At 38.5% G+C, this 20,723-nt stretch overlaps 1 protein-coding gene across 5 annotated transcripts in view; it reads left to right on the top strand.

Moving 5' to 3' along the window:
* The window catches only part of LOC133549033 (merlin-like), a 186,314-nt gene that overhangs the window by 22,168 nt on the left and 143,423 nt on the right, over positions 1-20,723 (top strand). For all 5 annotated transcript variants that reach the window (XM_061894114.1, XM_061894106.1, XM_061894132.1 and 2 more), the window contains 6 exons: positions 11,688-11,756; positions 11,829-11,911; positions 15,214-15,289; positions 17,822-17,956; positions 18,067-18,141; positions 20,064-20,177. In XM_061894114.1, coding sequence (XP_061750098.1) covers positions 11,688-11,756; positions 11,829-11,911; positions 15,214-15,289; positions 17,822-17,956; positions 18,067-18,141; positions 20,064-20,177 — 552 coding nt within the window. The remainder of the gene's footprint in view (positions 1-11,687; positions 11,757-11,828; positions 11,912-15,213; positions 15,290-17,821; positions 17,957-18,066; positions 18,142-20,063; positions 20,178-20,723) is intronic.

The raw sequence follows: 20,723 nt of genomic DNA, 5'->3' as shown, positions 1-20,723 counted from the left end.
GAGAATTGGTTTACATATTTTGACTAGAAATGAGAATTGTTTTTACACATTTTGACTAGAAAGGAGAATTTTTTTACATAATTTGACTAGAAATGAGAATTTTTTAACATAATTTGACTAGAAATGAGAATTTGTTTACATATTTTGACTAGAAATGGTAATATGTTTACATATTTTGACTACAAGTGAGAATTGGTTTACATATTTTGACTAGAAAGGAGAGTTTTATTTACATATTTGGACTAAAAATGAGAATGTGTTTATATATCTGGACTAGAAATGAGAATTTGTTTACATAAAATGAGAATTTGGTTACATATTTTAACTAAAAATTAGATACATTTTTTTTTTTTACATATTTTGACTAGAAATGACAATTTGTTTACATATTTGGACAAAAAATTAGAATAGTTTTTACATGTTTTGACTAGAAAGGAGAATTTGTTTAAATATTTTGACTAGAAATTATCATTTATTTTGACAAGAAATGTTAGTTTGTTTACATATTTTGACTACAAGGGAGAATTGCTTTACATATTTTGACTAGAAATGAGAATTTGTTTACATAATTTGACGAGAAATGTTAATTTGTTTACATATTTGGACTAGAAATGTTAATTTGTTTACATATTTGGACTAGAAATGAGAATTGGTTTACATATTTTGCCGAGAAATGAGAATTGTTTTTACATAATTTGACTAGAAATTAGAATTTGTTTACATATTTGGACTACAAGTGAGAACTGGTTTACATATTTTGACTAGAAATGAGAGTTTTATTTACATATTGGGACTAAAAATTAGAATTTGTTTACATATTTTGACTAGAAATGAGAATTTATTTGCATATTTTAACTAGAAATTAGATTTATTTATTTATTATTTACATATTTTGACTAGAAATGACAATCTGTTTATATGTTTTGACAAAACATTTGAATTGTTTTTACATATTTTGACTAGAAATTATAATTTGTTTACATGTTTTGACTAGAAATGTTAGTGTGTTTACATATTTTGACTAAAAATGAGAATTGTTTTTACATATTTTGACTAGAAAGGAGAATTTTTGTACATAATTTGACTATAAATGAGAATTTGTTTACATATTTTGACTAGAAATGTTCATTTGTTTACATATTTTGACTACAAGGGAGAATTGGTTTACATATTTTGACTAGAAATGAGAATTGTTTTTACATATTTAGACTTGAAAGGAGATTTTTTTTTACATAATTTGACTAGAAATGAGAATAGTTTTTACATATTTTGACTAGAAATGAGAATTGGTTTACATATTTTGACTAGAAATGAGAGTTTTATTTACATATTTGGACTAGAAATGAGAATGTGTTTATATATCTGGACTAGAAATGAGAATTTGTTTACATAAAATGAGAATTTGGTTACATATTTTGACTAGAAATGACAATTTATTTGCATATTTTAACTAAAAATTAGATTAATTTATTTTTTTACATATTTTGACTAGAAATTACAATTTGTTTACATATTTGGACAAAAAATTTGAATTGTTTTTACATGTTTTGACTAGAAAGGAGAATTTGTTTAAATATTTTGACTAGAAATTATCATTTGTTTACATATTTTGACTAGAAATGTTAGTTTGTTTACATATTTTGACTACAAGGGAGAATGGGTTTACATATTTTGACTAGAAATGAGAATTTGTTTACATAATTTGACGAGAAATGAGAATTTGTTTACATATTTGGACTAGAAATGTTAATTTGTTTACATATTTGGACTAGAAATGAGAATTGGTTTACATATTTTGACTAGAAATGAGAGTTTTATTTACATATTTGGACTAAAAATGAGAATTTGTTTACATATTTTGACTAGAAATGAGAATTTATTTGCATATTTTGACTAGAAATTAGATTTATTTATTTATTTTTTACATATTTTGACTAGAAATGACAATCTGTTTATATGTTTTGACTAAAAATTTGAATTGTTTTTACATATTTTGACTAGAAATTATAATTTGTTTACATATTTTGACTAGAAATGTTAATTTGTTTACATATTTTGACTACAAGGGAGAATTGGTTTACATATTTTGACAATAAATGTTAGTTTGTTTACATATTTTGACGAGAAATGAGAATTTGTTTACATATTTGGACTAGAAATTTTAATTTGTTTACATATTTTGACTACAAGTGAGAATTGGTTTACATATTTTGACTAGAAATGAGAATGTGTTTATATATTTGGACTAGAAATGAGAATTTGTTTGCATATTTTAACTAAAAATTAGATTAATTTATTTTTTTACATATTTTGACTAGAAATTACAATTTGTTTACATATTTGGACAAAAAATTTGAATTGTTTTTACATGTTTTGACTAGAAAGGAGAATTTGTTTAAATATTTTGACTAGAAATTATCATTTGTTTACATATTTTGACAATAAATGTTAGTTTGTTTACATATTTTGACAAGAAATGTTAATTTGTTTACATATTTTGACTAGAAATGAGAATTGGTTTACATATTTTGACTACAAGGGAGAATTGCTTTACATATTTTGACTAGAAATGAGAATTTGTTTACATATTTGGACTACAAATGTTAATTTGTTTACATATTTTGACTAGAAATGAGAATTGGTTTACATATTTTGACTAGAAATTTGAGTTTTATTTACATATTTGGGCTAGAAATGAGAATTTGTTTACATAGTACATACGGTGTGATGTAATCTAGAGTTAAATACGCAATCTTGGCACCGGTTTCAAACACTTGGCGGGTAAACAGGCTCCCACTTTACCTCGCCAACAAAGCAAGCTTACCTGCTAGAAAGCGCCGGAAAGCAAGGCTCCACTTTTCAAATTGTGCTAACTCGATGCTCATTTACATTCAAATGCCATATACTGTACATGCTACTGATTAGCATTAGCAATTTCAACACCTCCACATACAAGTAAGATGTGCGTTACAATCAAACAACTGGTGTGTAGTCAGTGCATTATTTAAGTCTGGACTCCCGGGTCGTGCATCACTTCAAATAGTTGATGGCAACACCTCCTCTGCACTCCCTCAGTCTCTTCCCTCGCTCGCCACTCGCCGCGACAATCGATTGGCGATTCTCTGCAGCGAGGCTCAGACGACCAGCTATCAAAAGTTTGTGGTTGGGGTGGGGGAGGGGGAGGGGGAGGGGAAGGGGAGTGGAGGGGGTGGGCGGAAAAGCCTTCAAGCCATCCGAGGCGTTCAGGTTGAAGGAGCCCCCGGTCTCTGACAGGCGGACATGGTCCACGGACTTGGAGGGGAATCACACGTCAGTCCACCTGTCCACTTTGATTAAAGCCCCCTCCACATTTAATAAGTCCTGCCCGGACTGGACTGCTCAGTCCGTCTCGTCTCATTTGCCAGACCTGAGACAGCGGAGGAGTGTTCGCAGCCCCCTGAAGCGTTCTTATCTGCCCGTGGTGAGTCCGCAAGAACAGAAGGTAGACTTGGCCACAGCTGCTTTGGGAGCAAGTAATGCACTGACGTCTGGATCTGGCACCTCAAGAGCTGCACTGGACAATGAGCGGACTGCCTAGGGCTTTTAGCTACCTTGAAGGTAGAAAAGTGCTATACAAGTATAACACATTTATAACGTTGAAACAACGTACTTTTTGACGACGTTAAATCATTGTTGGGTTCTGACGTTGATTGACCATTGAATTTTAGTCATTTTTCCAACCAAACCTAACGTTGAAACAAGGTTTTTGACGACGTTAAATCAATGTTGGGTTCTGACGTTGATTGACCATTGAATTTTAGTCAATTTTACAACCAATATTTTATAACACAAACCTAACGTTGAAACATGTTTTTCGACGACATTTAATCAGCGTCAGGTTGTGACGTTGATTTGACATTGAAATGTGGTTATTTTACTACCAATATTCTGCAACACAAATACAACTTTGAAACAACATGATTTTTGATGACGTTTATTCAATGTCAGGTTGTGACGTTGATTTGACCGTTGAATTTGGGTTATTGTCCCAACCAATATTCTACAACACAAACCTAACGCTGAAACAACATGCTTTTTGACGACGTTAAATCAATGTTGGGTTCAGACGTTGATTGAGCATTGAATTTTTGTCATTGTACAACCAATGTTTTATAACACAAACCTAGCAATAAATAACACAATTTTTGACAACGATTATTCAATTTGAGGATGTGGTATTGATTTAACCATTGAATTTTGGTTATTTTCCAAACCAATATCCTACAACACAAACCTAACATTGAAACAATATGTTTTTCGACGACATTTAATCAGCGTCAGGTTGTGACGTTGATTTGACATTGAAATTTGGTTATTTTACAACCTATATTCTGCAACACAAATACAACGTTAAAATATTTGACCATTGAAATTTGGTTATTTTCCCAACGAATATTCTACAACACAAACCTAACGTTGAAACAACATGCTTTTTGACGACGTTAAATCAATGTTGGGTTCAGACGTTGATTGACCTTTGAATTTTAGTCAATTTTACAAGCAATATTTTATAACACCAACCTAACGTTAAACAACGCAATTTTTGATGACGATTATTCAATGTCAGGTTTTGGCGTTGATTTGACCATTGAATTTGGGTTATTTCCCCAACCGATATTCTACAACACAAACCTACGTTGAAACAACATGCTTTTTGACAACATTAAATAAATGTTGGATTCTGACGTTGATTGACCATTGAATTTTTGTCATTTTTACAGCCAATATTTTATGGCACAAACCTAACGTTGAAACAACATGTTTTTCGACGACATTTAATCAGCGTCAGGTTGTGACGTTGATTTGACATTGAAGTGTGGTTATTTTACTACTAATATTCTGCAACACAAATACAACGTTGAAACAACATGCTTTTTGAAGACGTGTATTCAATGTTAGGTTGGAATGTTGGAACTTTGAAATTTGGTCATTTCCCAACCAATATTCTACAACTCAAACCTAACATTAAAACAACATGCTTTTTGACGACATTTATTCAATGTTGGGTTCTGACATTGAAATTTGGTCATTTTCCCAACCAACATTCCACAACACAAACCTAACGTCGAAACAACATGCTTTTTGACGACGTAAAATCAATGTTGGGTTCTGACGTTGATAAACCATTGAACTTTGGTCATTTCCCAGCCAATATTTTACAACTCAAACCTAACATCGAAACAACATGCTTTTTGACGACATTTATTCAATGTTGGGTTCTGACATTGAAATTTGGTCATTTTCCCAACCAATATTCTACAACTCAAACCTAACGTTAAAACAACATGCTTTTTGGCGACATTTATTCAATGTTGGGTTCGGACATTGAAATTTGGTCATTTTCCCAACCAATATTCTACAACTCAAACCTAACGTTAAAACAACTTGCTTTTTGACGACATTTATTCAATGTTGGGTTCTGACGTTGACATTTGGTCATTTTCCCAACCAATATTCCACAACACAAACCTAACGTTAAAACAACATGCTTTTTGACGACATTTATTCAATGTTGGGTTCTGACATTGAAATTTGGTCATTTTCCCAACCAATATTCTACAACACAAACCTAACGTCGAAACAACATGCTTTTTGACGACGTAAAATCAATGTTGGGTTCTGACGTTGATAAACCATTGAACTTTGGTCATTTCCCAGCCAATATTTTACAACTCAAACCTAACGTCGAAACAACATGCTTTTTGACGACATTTATTCAATGTTGGGTTCTGACGTTGAAATTTGGTCATTTTCCCAACCAATATTCTACAACTCAAACCTAACGTCGAAACAACATGCTTTTTGACGACGTTAAATCAATGTTGGGTTCTGACGTTGATTGACCATTGAATTTCAGTCAATTTTACAACCAATATTTTATAACACAAACCTGACGTTGAAACATGTTTTTCGACGACATTTAATCAGCGTCAGGTTGTGACGTTGATTTGACATTGAAATGTGGTTATTTTACAACCGATATTCTGCAACACAAATACAACGTTGAAACAACATGCTTTTTGACGACATTTATTGAACGTCGGGTTCTGACATTGAAATTTGGTCATTTTCCCAACCAATATTCTACAACACAAACTTAACGTTAAAACAACATGCTTTTTGACGACGTTAAATTAATGTTGGGTTCTGACATTGAAATGTGGTCATTTCCCAACCAATATTCTACAACTCAAACCTAACGTTGAAACAACATGCTTTTTGACGACATTTATTCAATGTTGAGTTCTGACGTTGACATTTGGTCATTTTCCCAACCAATATTCTACAACTCAAACCTAACGTCAAAACAACATGCTTTTTGACGACATTTATTCAATGTTTGGTTCTGACATTGAAATTTGGTCATTTTCCCAACCAATATTCCACAACACAAACCTAACGTTGAAACAACATGCTTTTTGACGACGTTAAATCAATGTTGGGTTCAGACGTTGATTGACCATTGAATTTTTGTCATTGTACAACCAATATTTTAAAACACAAACCTAACGTTGAAACAACATGTTTTTCGACAACATTTAATCAGCGTCAGGTTGTGACGTTGATTTGACATTGAAATGTGGTTATTTTACTACCAATATTCTGCAACACAAATACAACGTTGAAACAACATGATTTTTGATGACGTTTATTCAATGTCAGGTTGGAATGTTGGAACATTGAAATTTGGTCATTTCCCAACCAATATTCTACAGCTCAAACCTAACGTTAAAACAACATGCTTTTTGGCGACGTTAAATCAATGTTGGGTTCTGACATTGAAATTTGGTCATTTTCCCAACCAATATTCCACAACACAAACCTAACGTCGAAACAACATGCTTTTTGGCGACATTAAATCAATGTTGGGTTCTGACATTGAAATTTGGTCATTTTCCCAACCAATATTCCACAACACAAACCTAACGTCGAAACAACATGCTTTTTGGCGACGTTAAATCAATGTTGGGTTCTGACATTGAAATTTGGTCATTTTCCCAACCAATATTCTACAGCTCAAACCTAACGTTAAAACAACATGCTTTTTGACGACATTTATTCAATGTCGGGTTCTGACATTGAAATTTGGCCATTTTCCCAACCAATTTTCCACAACACAAACCTAACATTAAAACAACATACCTTTTTGACGTTTATTGAAATTTAAAAAAACGGTGTCTCTGGAACGTTGTGACGTTGATTTGACATTGAAATGTGGTCATGTCCCAACCAACAACGAGGAGCCAGCGTTTGACATCAACATTGTCCCAATGTATCTCATTTGCAACGTTGTTTCCACGTCAGTTTTAAAGGACACGTACGTATGTTGGGGGTTGTGTCACGGTCTTGTGCCCGCCGGCTTGATTATTCTGATATCAAATGTCAAGTGGTGTCCCCCCTGAGCCTTCCTTCTTCTGCTGCCTGCTCTGTGTTCTGTGTTCTGTGTTCTGTATTCTGTGTTCTGCGTTCTGTATTCTGTATTCTGTATTCTGTGTTCTGTGTTCTGTATTCTGTATTCTGTATTCTGTATTCTGTATTCTGTATTCTGTATTCTGTATTCTGTGTTCTGTGTTCTGTGTTCTGTGTTCTGTATTCTGTGTTCTGTATTCTGTGTTCTGTATTCTGTGTACGTGCCAAAGCCACAAGTGGATTCCGCTAGGGTGGTTTTGAGATAAAGCTGCACTCCGGGGGGGGGGATACACATGCAGATGAAAGTCCCCCCGGCGGCCAGGCCCAGTCGGCCGTGAGCCGGACTAAGACGCGAGTCCAGCCGAGTGGGAATTGACACCACTGTGCTTAAGTCACGGATCCTGTCTGGGTTCCTAAGCTGTCACGGGCAGAAAATGGCCGAGTGTTGACACGCGGCCTCTCTCCCAGGATCAATTAGTGCCGCCGAGCGCCCGTTGTTTGCGGTTAATTGTGAGAGGGAAGGTGCGGAATAGCAATGAAGCTGAGGGGATGGTGCAGTGTCGGGTTTCGTCAGCAGCTGACGAGCTGAGGGACAGCAGAGGAAGCTAATTGAGCAAAGGGATGCAATTAAACACAAGCTGGTATAGTACTGCTTTCTCTCCTGGATCCATCAAACTCTTCAGAGACAACTGGTTTACATACTTGCTCTAGAAATCACAGTTTGTTTACTTATTTGGACTAGAAATTACAGTTTGTTTACATATTCGGACTACAAATGAGAATTTGTTTACATATTTGGACTAAAAATGAGAATTTGTTTACATATTTGCACTAAAAATGAGAATTTGTTTACATATTAGGACTAGAAATTAGATTTTGTTTACATATTTGGACTAGAAATGAGAGTTTGTTTACATACCTGAACTAGAAATGAGAGTTTGTTTACATGTTTGGACTAAAAAATATAGTTTGTTTACATATTTGGACTACAAATGAGAAGTTGTTTACATATTTGGACTGGAAATGAGAGTTTGTTTACATATTTGGACTACAAATGAGAATTTGTTTACATATTTGGACTGGAAATTAGATTTTGTTTACATATTTGGACTAGAAATGAGAGTTTGTTTACATACCTGAACTAGAAATGAGAGTTTGTTTACATATTTGGACTAAAAAATTATAGTTTGTTTACATATTTGGACTACAAATGAGAAGTTGTTTACATATTTGGACTAGAAATGAGAGTTTTTTTACATATTCGGACTACAAATGAGAATTTGTTTACATATTAGGATTAGAAAAGAGAATTTGTTTACATATTTGGACTAGAAATGAGAGTTTGTTTACATACCTGAACTAGAAATGAGAGTTTGTTTACATGTTTGGACTAAAAATTATAGTTTGTTTACATATTTGGAATACAAATGAGAAGTTGTTTACATATTTGGACTAGAAATGAGAATTTGTTTACATATTTGGACTACAAATGAGAATTTGTTTACATATTTGGACTAGAAATTAGAATTTGTTTACATATTAGGACTAGAAATTAGATTTTGTTTACATATTTGGACTAGAAATGAGAGTTTGTTTACATACCTGAACTAGAAATGAGAGTTTGTTTACATGTTTGGACTAAAAAATTATAGTTTTACATATTTGGACTACAAATGAGAAGTTGTTTACATATTTGGACTAGAAATGAGAGTTTGTTTACATATTTGGACTAGAAATTAGAATTTGTTTACATATTAGGACTAGAAATTAGATTTTGTTTACATATTTGGACTAGAAATTAGAATTTGTTTACATATTAGGACTAGAAATTAGATTTTGTTTACATATTTGGACTAAAAATTATAGTTTGTTTACATATTTGGACTACAAATGAGAAGTTGTTTACATATTTGGACTAGAAATGAGAGTTTGTTTACATATTTGGACTACAAATGAGAAGTTGTTTACATATTTGGACTAGAAATGAGAGTTTGTTTACATATTTGGACTAGAAATTAGAATTTGTTTACATATTAGGACTAGAAATTAGATTTTGTTTACATATTTGGACTACAAATGAGAGTTTGTTTACATACCTGAACTAGAAATGAGAGTTTGTTTACATGTTTGGACTAAAAAATTATAGTTTGTTTACATATTTGGACTACAAATGAGAATTTGTTGAATATTGTTACTATTAACGAGAATGTATATACATATTTGGACTAAAAACGAGTTTGTTTACATATTTGGACTACAAATGAGAATTTGTTGAATATTTTTACTGTTAACGAGAATGTATTACATATTTGGACTACAAATGAGTTTGTTTACATATTTGGACTACAAATGAGAATTTGTTTACATATTTGCACTAAAAATGAGAATTTGTTTACATATTAGGAATAGAAATTAGATTTTGTTTACATACCTGAACTAGAAATGAGAGTTTGTTTACATGTTTGGACTAAAAAATTATAGTTTGTTTACATATTTGGACTACAAATGAGAATTTGTTGAATATTTTCACTGTTAACGAGAATGTATTACATATTTGGACTACAAATGAGTTTGTTTACATATTTTGACTAGAAATGAGAATTTGTTTACATATTTGGACTATAAATGAGAGTTTGTTTACATACCTGAACTAGAAATGAGAGTTTGTTTACATATTTGGACTACAAATGAGAATTTGTTTACATATTTGGACTACAAATGAGAATTTGTTGAATATTTTTACTGTTAACGAGAATGTATTACATATTTGGACTACAAATGAGTTTGTTTACATATTTGGACTAGAAATGAGAATTTGTTTACATATTTGGACCAGAAATTAGAGTTTGTTTACATACTTGAACTAGAAATGAAATGTTGTTTACATATTTGGACTAAAAATATGTCCAAATATTTCCCACACATATGTATGTGTGGGAAAGATCACAAGACTTCTTCATCTCTACAGAACTGTTTTATGAGGGGTTCCGTCAATCATCAGGAGATTTTAATTACCAAGGTGTGTTGTAAGGTGTGCTGGATGAATGCAAGCACATCCATCCAGCACACCTTACAACAGTAGTAATAAAAGATGCAACCCATACTTAAAAGAGAAACTGTTTATTATATATCACCCAGACCTGTCATCCCTCAACAAGCGTAGTGAAATCATCTCAGCATGCCGTCACAGACGGAAACCCTTCCTAGGTAACACATGAGCCAATCACCACACCCTACGCCTGCCTGTACCCACCCACTCTGTGCTCTATATAAACCCCGGTATGTGAATGCTTCCATTAAAATCTCCTGATGATTGAGGGAACCCCTCATGAAACACTTCTGTAGAGATGAAGTAGTCTTGTGATTTTTCCCACACCCACATATATATATATATATATATATATATATATATATATATATATATATGTGTGTGTGTGTTGTGAAATTAGTTATTTACACAGAAATATTTAGTAAATGTTTATTCACATACCATAATAGTTTCCAAACGGTGTCTCTAACGCGGCGGTAAAACGGCAGGTCAAACAAAACAGAAGTCCCCGTCATGGATGAATGTCACCAAGCTCGCTCTCCAATCAGCTATACAGACTCAACAACTCCACGGCGACACTTTCGGTGGATTTACGAAGCCGAAACAATACAAAAACAACGCGTTTGCAAGTTAATAATACCAATAAAGAGTCAACGCGTTCGTGCAGCAGCTAACGCTAACGACGCCGGCATGATTACATTACGATAGCACACGCATGGGAACAGTTTAGTGACGGTTTAGTGAGTACGAATTGTTTTAGTTATATTTTAATACTTACAAACGTCACTCGGAGTGATGAATGAAGAATCCCTACGAGTAGAAACGCTATGGATGGCTTGCGGAAGGAAAAAAGCACTGCTGTTAAATAGGAGGACACACACACACTTAAATATATATAAATAATGATTTAAAAAACCTGTAACTAAGACTTTGTAGCTAGACAGAATATGAATAGTCAGAGTGCATTTATAGAAGGCTTCATGTTTCATTCACAGCATTTGTTTTATTATTTATAAAGCCGTGAAGAGAAGAGATAATGCAGGATTTGATTCGGAGGATCTTCACGTTTCAGGAGATCTGTTGAGTTTAGTTGCATCCAGAACTAGATAGGTTGGCGGTTCAAGTTCCTCAGCCCGTTGAGGCAGTTTGTATGTGGGGAAACATTCATTGAGGTTACTTGATGTTTCAGTACGGAGACTACAACCCCAATGTTCACAAGCTGGGCTTTCTGGCTCAGGAGGAGCTGCTGCCTAAACGGGTGAGTGGCAGCCACACGCTTATGTTCATCCTCCGGGTCTGGACCACTTTCTCACCTGCATTCCTTGTCCAGGTGGTCAACCTGTACCAGATGACGGCCGAGATGTGGGAGGAGAGGATCGCGGCCTGTCACGCTGGCCACCGGGGCCGCACCAGGTGGGTTCAAGGGTCATGCCCGAGCCGCTTCGCTTCAAAAACCAGTCATGCTGACTAAACGGGCTGTGCGAGAATTTGAAAAAGAAAGTAACAGGGAGGATGTCGGGTGGTCATATGAGCCAGAAATGTCAATTTAACCTGAGAGTTGCAATTTAACACGTATTGCTACCTAAACGGGTTGCGGAGGAAATCGAAAAAGAAAGTAACAGGGAGGATGTTTGGCGGGAAAATCAGCCAGTAAAGTCAATTTAACCTGAGAGTGGCAAATTAACATGCATTGCTGACTAAACGGGCTGTGGAAGAAATCGAAAAAGAAAGTAACAGGGAGGATGTCGGGTGTGTATCTTACCCAGCAATGTCAATTTAATGTGACACTTGGACTTTAAAATGCTTCCCTGCCTAAACGGGCTGCGTTACACATTGAAAAAGAAAGTAACATGGAGGATGTCGGGTGGTCATATGAGCCAGAAATGTCAATTTAACCTGAGATTTGAAATTTAACATGCATTGCTGCCTAAACGGGCTGTGGAAGAAATCGAAAAAGAAAGTAACAGGGAGGATGTTTGGCGGGAAAATCAGCCAGCAATGTCAATTTAATCTTAAAAATGCAATTTGACATGTGTTGCTGCCTAAACGGGCTGCGGAAGAAATCGAAAAAGAAAGTAGCATGGAGGATGTCGGGTGTGTATCTTGCCCAGCAATGTCAATTTAACCTGACAATTGCAATTTAACATGAATTGTTGCCTAAACGGGTTGCGGAAGAAGTTGAAAAATAAAGTAACAGGGAGGATGTTTGGCGGGAAAATAAGCCAGCTATGTAAATTTAACCTGACCGTTGCAAATTTAACGTGCATTGCTGCCTAGACGGGCTGCGGTAGAAACTGAAAAAGAAAGTAACAGGGAGGATGTCGGGTGTGTATCTTACCCAGCAATGTCAATTTAATGTGACACTTGGACTTTAAAATCCTTCCCTGCCTAAACGGGCTGCGGTGGATAATGAAAAAAAAAATAAGAGGAAGGATGTTCGGTGTGTACCTCATCCTGCAACTTTAACATGATTTGTGGCCTAGACGGGCTGCGGTAGAAATGTAGCAAAGTAAACAGCTGGTTTTGAAGTCCAGAGCAGGTTTAGCAGAGTGACGTCAGCTCCAAAAGTTCAGACCCGTCTGAATTGAACGAGAACCCAATGACATTTTGCTGTGGAAAATCAAAGACTTCCTGTCGTGATTTCTGACCGGGAGAGGTAGCGGGCGAGCGAGGGAGGTGGGGGCCATGTGGGCGACTGACTTTCACTTTCAGTTTCTTCCAGCCAAGTAACGATGGAGTCAAGGGTGCTGATCAATAAACCTTTCAAGTGCAGTCTTTATTTACTTCAGGCCTAATTGTTTGCCCATAGCGCTGACTTCAGTATCGGCCCATGTCGTCTGCAGGAAGTACTTTTGGTATTTTGTAGGAAAGCTTTGAACCGGGGAAATGAGTCAAACAGAAAAATAGTAGGTATGGAAAATATTAACCTGTTTATTATGGAACCTGTCTTTAGGTTGAAATAGTGTGGTTATTGAATTGGAAACTAACACAAACACACCAGATTAATTCTAGTATTTTACCAACAAAAAATTTATAAATATGTACAATTGACAAAGACCACATCAGATAATTACTTGACCAACAAAAACTGACAAAGACCACATCAGACAATTACTTGACCAACAAAAACTGACAAAGACCACATCAGATAAGTACTTGACCAACAAAAACTGACAAAGACCACATCAGATAAGTACTTGACCAACAAAAACTGACAAAGACCACATCAGATAAGTACTTGACCAACAAAAACTGACAAAGACCACATCAGATAAGTACTTGACCAACAAAAACTGACAAAGACCACAACAGATAAGTACTTGACCAACAAAAACTGACATAGACCACATCAGATAAGTACTTTACCACCAAAAACTCTTATAGACCACATCAGATATGTACTTGACCAACAAAAACTGACAAAGACCACATCAGATAAGTACTTGACCAACAAAAACTGACAAAGACCACATCAGATAAGTTCTTTACTACCAAAAACTCTTATAGACCACTTCAGATAAGTACTTGACCAACAAAAACTGACAAAGACCACATCAGATAAGTACTTGACCAACAAAAACTGACAAAGACCACATCAGATAAGTACTTGACCAACAAAAACTGACAAAGACCACATCAGATAAGTACTTGACCAACAAAAACTGTTAAAGACCACATCAGATAAGTACTTGACCAACAAAAACTGAAAAAGACCACATAAGATAAGTACTTGACCAACAAAAACTGACAAAGACCACATCAGATAAGTACTTGACCAACAAAAACTGACAAAGACCACATCAGATAACTACTTGACCAACAAAAACTGACAAAGACCACATCAGATAACTACTTGACCAACAAAAACTGACAAAGACCACATCAGATAAGTACTTGACCAACAAAAACTGACAAAGACCATATCAGATAAGTACTTGACCAACAAAAACCGACAAAGACCACAACAGATAAGTACTTGACCAGCAAAAACTCTTATAGACCACTTCAGATAAGTACTTGATTAACAAAAACTGACAAAGACCACATCAAATAAGTACTTTACCAACAAAAACTGACAAAGACCACATCAGATAAGTACTTGACCAACAAAAACTGTTAAAGACCACATCAGATAAGTACTTGACCAACAAAAACTGACAAAGACCACATCAGATAAGTACTTGACCAACAAAAACTGACAAAGACCACATCAGATAAGTACTTGACCAACAAAAACTGACAAAGACCACATCAGATAAGTACTTGACCAACAAAAACTGACAAAGACCACATCAGATAAGTACTTTACCACCAAAAACTCTTATAGACCACTTCAGATAAGTACTTGACCACCAAAAACTCTTAAAGACCACTTCAGATAAGTACTTGACCAACAAAAACTGACAAAGACCACATCAGATAAGTACTTTACCAACAAAAACTGACAAAGACCACATCAGATAAGTTCTTGACCAACAAAAACTGACAAAGACCACATCAGATAAGTACTTGACCAACAAAAACTGACAAAGACCACATCAGATAAGTACTTGACCACCAAAAACTGACAAAGACCACATCAGATAAGTACTTGACCAACAAAAACTGACAAAGACCACATCAGATAAGTACTTGACCAACAAAAACTGTTAAAGACCACTTCAGACAAGTGCCAGAACCTTGACCTCAACCTTGCCTGTCTTTGTGTCAAGCAGAGAGGAAGCCGAGATGGAGTATTTGAAGATCGCTCAGGACCTGGACATGTACGGCGTGGACTACTTCTTGATCCGGGTGAGCCGTCTCACCTTCAGTCCATAAAGTCCTCAGGACACGACTGATTCATAAATAATGTCTTAGCAGTCAGGCTAATGACATTTGACCAGTGGCCGTGATCGATGCTAGTTCTAAAAGCTGAAAATAGCTAAAAAGCCAGCATGCTAACATTACTGTGCTAACAGTTAGCATGTGTGAAATAACAAAATATTTGACTCTGAGGCGTATACCTGCAACAATAGCTGAAAAGCCAGCATGCTAACATTGCCATGCTAATAGTTAGCATGTGTCAAATAAAATATTTGACTCTAAGGCGTATACCTGCAACAATAGCTGAAAAGCCAGCATGCTAACATTACCATGCTAATAGTTAGCATGTGTCAAATAACAAAATATTTGACTCTGAGGCGTATACCTGCAACAATAGCTGAAAAGCCAGCATGCTAACATTACCATGCTAATAGTTAGCATGTGTGAATAACAAAATATTTGACTAAGAAGTGTGTACCCCGAATTAGTTATCAAGATCGCACGTTAAGGTTAACATGCTAACTGTTAGCATGCATGCAATAACAAAATATTTGACTCTGAGGTGTATACCTGCAAAAATAGCTAAAAAATGCCAGCATGATAACGTCAACATGCTAACAGTTAGCATGTGTGAAGTAACAAAACATTTGACTCGGAGGCGCATACCTGCAACAATAGCTGAAAAGCCAGCATGCTAAAATTACCATGCTATCAGTTAGCATATGTCAAATAACAAAATATTTGACTCTGAGGCGTATACCTGCAACAATAGCTGAAAAGCCAGCATGCTAACATTACCATGCTAACAGTTAGCATGTGTGAAGTAACAAAAAAATTGACTCTGAGGCGTATACCTGCAACAATAGCTGAAAAGCCAGCATGCTAACATTACCATGCTAATAGTTAGCATGTGTGAAATAACAAAATATTTGACTCTGAGGCGTATACCTGCAACAATAGCTGAAAAGCCAGCATGCTAACATTACCGTGCTAATAGTTAGCATGCATGAAATAACAAAATATTTGACTCTGAGGCGTATACCTGCAACAATAGCTGAAAAGCCAGTATGATTACATTAACATGATAACAGTTAGCATGTGTGAAGTAACAAAACATTTGACTAAGAAATGTTTACCCCAAACTAGTTATCAAGATAGCATGATAAGGTTAACATGCTAACAGTTAGCATGCATGAAATAACAAAACATTTGACTCTTGAGCGTATACCTGCAACAATAGCTGAAAAGCCAGATGGCTAACATTACCATGCTAATAGTTAGCATGTGTAAAATAACAAAATATTTGTCTCTGAGGCGTATACCTGCAACAATCGCTAAAAAGCCAGCATGCTAACATTACCATGCTAAAAGTTAGCATGTGTAAAGTAACAAAATATTTGACTAAGAAGTGTGTACCCCGAATTAGTTATCAAGATAGCATGATAACGTCAACATGCTAAAAGTTAGCATGCATGCAATAACAAAATATTTGACTCTGAGGCGTATACCTGCAAAAATAGCTAAAAATGCCAGCATGATAACGTCAACATGCTAACAGTTAGCATGCATGAAATAACAAAATATTTGACTCTGAGGCGTATACCTGCAACAATAGCTGAAAAGCCAGCATGCTAACGTTAACATGTTAGCAGTTAGCATATTTGAAGTAACAAAATATAGTCGAGTTATACGCATACCCGCAAAATTAGCAAAAAAAGCTATCTTACTTCCATGCTAACATTAGGTCTGGCCCTGGGTGTGGCCTAACGTGAGGTCCGTGCACACTGTCTTGGTCTGGCCCTGGGTGTGGCCTAACGTGAGGTCCGTGCACACTGTCTTGGTCTGGCCCTGGGTGGCCTAACGTGAGGTCCGTGCAGACTGTCTTGGTCTGGCCCTGGGTGTGGCCCAACGTGAGGTCCGTGCACACTGTCTTGGTCTGGCCCTGGGTGTGGGATAACGTGAGGTCCGTGCACACTGTCTTGGTCTGGCCCCGGGTGTGGCCTAACGTGAGGTCCGTGCACACTGTCTTGGTCTGGCCCCGGGTGTGGGCTAATGTGAGGTCTGTGCACACTGTCTTGGTCTGGCCCTGGGTGTGGGCTAACGTGAGGTCCGTGCACACTGTCTTGGTCTGGCCCTGGGTGTGGGCTAACGTGAGGTCCGTGCACACTGTCTTGGTCTGGCCCTGGGTGTGGGCTAACGTGAGGTCCGTGCACACTGTCTTGGTGTGGCCCTGGGTGTGGGCTAACGTGAGGTCCGTGCACACTGTCTTGGTCTGGCCCTGGGTGTGGGCTAACGTGAGGTCCGTGCACACTGTCTTGGTCTGGCCCTGGGTGTGGGCTAACGTGAGGTCCGTGCACACTGTCTTGGTCTGGCCCTGGGTGTGGCCTAACGTGAGGTCTGTGCACACTGTCTTGGTCTGGCCCTGGGTGTGGCCTAACGTGAGGTCCGTGCACACTGTCCTTTATTCTGCAATCCCACCAAAAGTTTTTTACCAAATGTTAGTAAAGTTGTGTGCTTCAGAACCACAGGGGCACGGAACTCCTCCTGGGCGTGGACGCTCTGGGCCTGCACATCTACCAGCCGGACAACAAGCTGACGCCCAAGTGCTCCTTCCCCTGGAACGAGATCCGGGACGTGTCCTACAGCGACAAAGAGGTAGGCGCTGATCGCCTTCGCCGTTGAAGCAACAAATGTGACCTTTTCTCGCCGCACGCTTAATTACAAAGTCAACCACCAGGCGAGTGAAAGTGTCTTTTTGTCTTCAGTTCACCATCAAACCCGTGGACAAGAAAGCCGACGTGTTCAGGTTCAACTCTTCGCGGCTGAGAGTCAACAAGTTGGTGAGTCAAAATGAACGCATGCGGTGGCCATTTTGCTATTCTCAAAACCGACCAATGTAGTTGAATGTGACAGATCGTCACAGTACCCCCCCTTTAGGGACGGATTCTGAATAGCCCCCAAAAAACAAGCTTCAAAAGTCACTGTAGGTTTAGAGAACCGAAGTTGGGGGTGGACCACCAGGCCAAGTGTCCCCGAATCCACTGGGGACGGGTCAAGTGGTGTCGGCGGCGAGTCGAACGCCACCACCACTAGCGAGGCGGTCGCTCACAGAACGGCCACATTCTTGGCAGACGAGGGGTCCGCGTGCGTGCGGGTGCCTAATGGCCGCTTGTGCGGAGGTGACAAGGAGCCCGCTGGAGACAATGATGGTGGCGGCCTCGGCGAGGAGCCCGCAGGACACGAAGAAGGCGGCGGCCTCGGCGAGGGGCCCGCTGGAGACGTAGATGGCTGCTGCACAGCAGGAGACGAAGATGGCAGACCCACCAGAAAATATGGCGGCGACTGTAGACCATTCCATTCACCCATCAATCTTCTTCTGCTTATCCGAGGTCAGGTTGCAGGGGAAGCAGCCTAAGCAGGGAAGCCCAGACTTTCTTCTCCCCAGCCACTTCATCCAGCTCTTCATCTTGAGGCGTTCCCAGGCCAGCCGGGAGACATAGTCTTCCCAACGTGTCCTGGGTCTTCACCGGTTGGACGTGCCCGAAACGCCACCCTAGGGAGGCGTTTCGGGTGGCATCCTGACCAGATGCCCCAACCACCTCATCTGGCTCCTCTCCATGTGGAGGGGCAGTGGCTTTACTTTGAGTCCCTCCCGGATGGCAGAGCTTCTCACCCTATCTCCTGGCGGAGGGAACTAATTTCGGCCGCTTGTACCCGTGATCTTGTCCTTTCGGTCATAACCCAAAGCTCATGACCTTAGGTGAGGATGGGAACGTAGATCGACCGGTAAATCGAGAGCTTTGCCTTTCGGCTCAGCTCCGTCTCTACCACAACGGATCGATACAGCGTCCGCCTTACTGAAGACGCCGCACCGAACCGCCTGTCGATCTCACCATCCACTCTTCCCTCACTCGTGAACAAGACTCCGAGATGGACCCACTGGAGAGAATGGCATGGTGGCCTCACTGGTAAAGGTGAGAGCTGTGCTTCCCCTGTCGCACAGCTGACCTTAGCCCCCCCCACTCAAGGGACGGATCCCAGACCTCACAAGAAAGGCTGTGGGAGCGGGGAGGGACCTGTGGGGTCGCGGGACCTGCCTACTCTGGCCGCCCCCCTGGAACAGACGACAGGGACGGTGGGAGGGAGCCGAGGAACCGGTCCGTGCTGCAATCAAGCCACAGAAGTTGTCCATCAAGGAGACCATGCAGGCACATTTCTCGTCGGCGGCTTTCTCCTGAGCAGCCATTTGTTTTTTCCAGACAGCCCACCGACTCTCTGCGGGGTTCGTATTTGGTTCGATGATTCTGTCATATTCTGTGGGTGGTGAACCCCAAGATGCAGAGATGGCAGCCTGTCCACAACTTTTGTAAATCTATGAGTCAGGGCTCGAGGATTGGTTTCCTGGTACCCTGTTTGCTGTTCCTTGTTATTCTTGTTCCTGGTTTCTGGTTCCCCTGCATGTCCTTTTGACATTAAAGCCATCTCTGCATCTTGGGGTTCCCCACCAACAGATTATGAAAGGACTTCCGATAAATAGATAAGATCAAAATAGAGATCCCCGAGGCCATTTGGAGAGATAATAAGGAACGTACAGGAGGAACCACCACAGATCCCTTCCCCATCAAGCAGACTTTGCGGGAACCAACAACGATTATTTCAGGGAAAATTGGAACATAGCGCAGGTCGCGAACGGCCCCGCCGGGTCCGCACTTTGGACACCACTGCGTAGGCAATAAGCTTGCCCTGGGTTCTCTTCCTGCAGATCCTCCAGCTCTGCATTGGCAACCACGACTTGTTCATGCGGCGGCGGCGCGTGGACTCCCTGGAGGTGCAGCAGATGAAGGCCCAGGCCAAAGAGGAGCGAGCCAGGAAGCAGGTGCCGGTCGGGGAACACTTCGTTTTTTTTTTTAGGAATGTAGAATTTTAAAAACAACCAAAAAAAACCCTCCAACGTTTCGTATTCACGCTGTAGGTATTTACTGTATGTAATGTAGTATCCGCTACTTTCAAAACAACATGTCCCATTTACGTATTTTGCCCGTTTTAAGCATTCAATTCATTAAATTCCTTCAACAACAACAACAACAAGACTTCATGAGAGACAACTAAGACTACTTTGGGACAAATGAGGATCCAGAACTTCCGTAGCTAGTGGGTCCATGACCATGACTTCTGTTTTGTTTGATCCGCCGTTTTACTGCCGCGTTACAGACAACATTTAAGGTATATTGATAAATATTTTACAATTTTTTTCTGTGTAAATAACTTTTAACAACGGAGATAATCCGGCGCGGAAAATATATGGAAATATAATTTTTTTCTAAATTTTAGTAGGTGCGGCTTACAGTACCGGTGCTCTATAGTCCGGAAAATACGGTACTATAATAAATTAGCGTTCGGGCGATAGCTGCCGTTTTTAATT

The sequence above is a fragment of the Nerophis ophidion genome, linkage group LG01, assembly GCF_033978795.1.
Source record: "Nerophis ophidion isolate RoL-2023_Sa linkage group LG01, RoL_Noph_v1.0, whole genome shotgun sequence".
Classification (NCBI taxonomy): Eukaryota; Metazoa; Chordata; class Actinopteri; order Syngnathiformes; family Syngnathidae; genus Nerophis; species Nerophis ophidion.
This window is presented reverse-complemented; position numbering and strand designations above follow the sequence as displayed.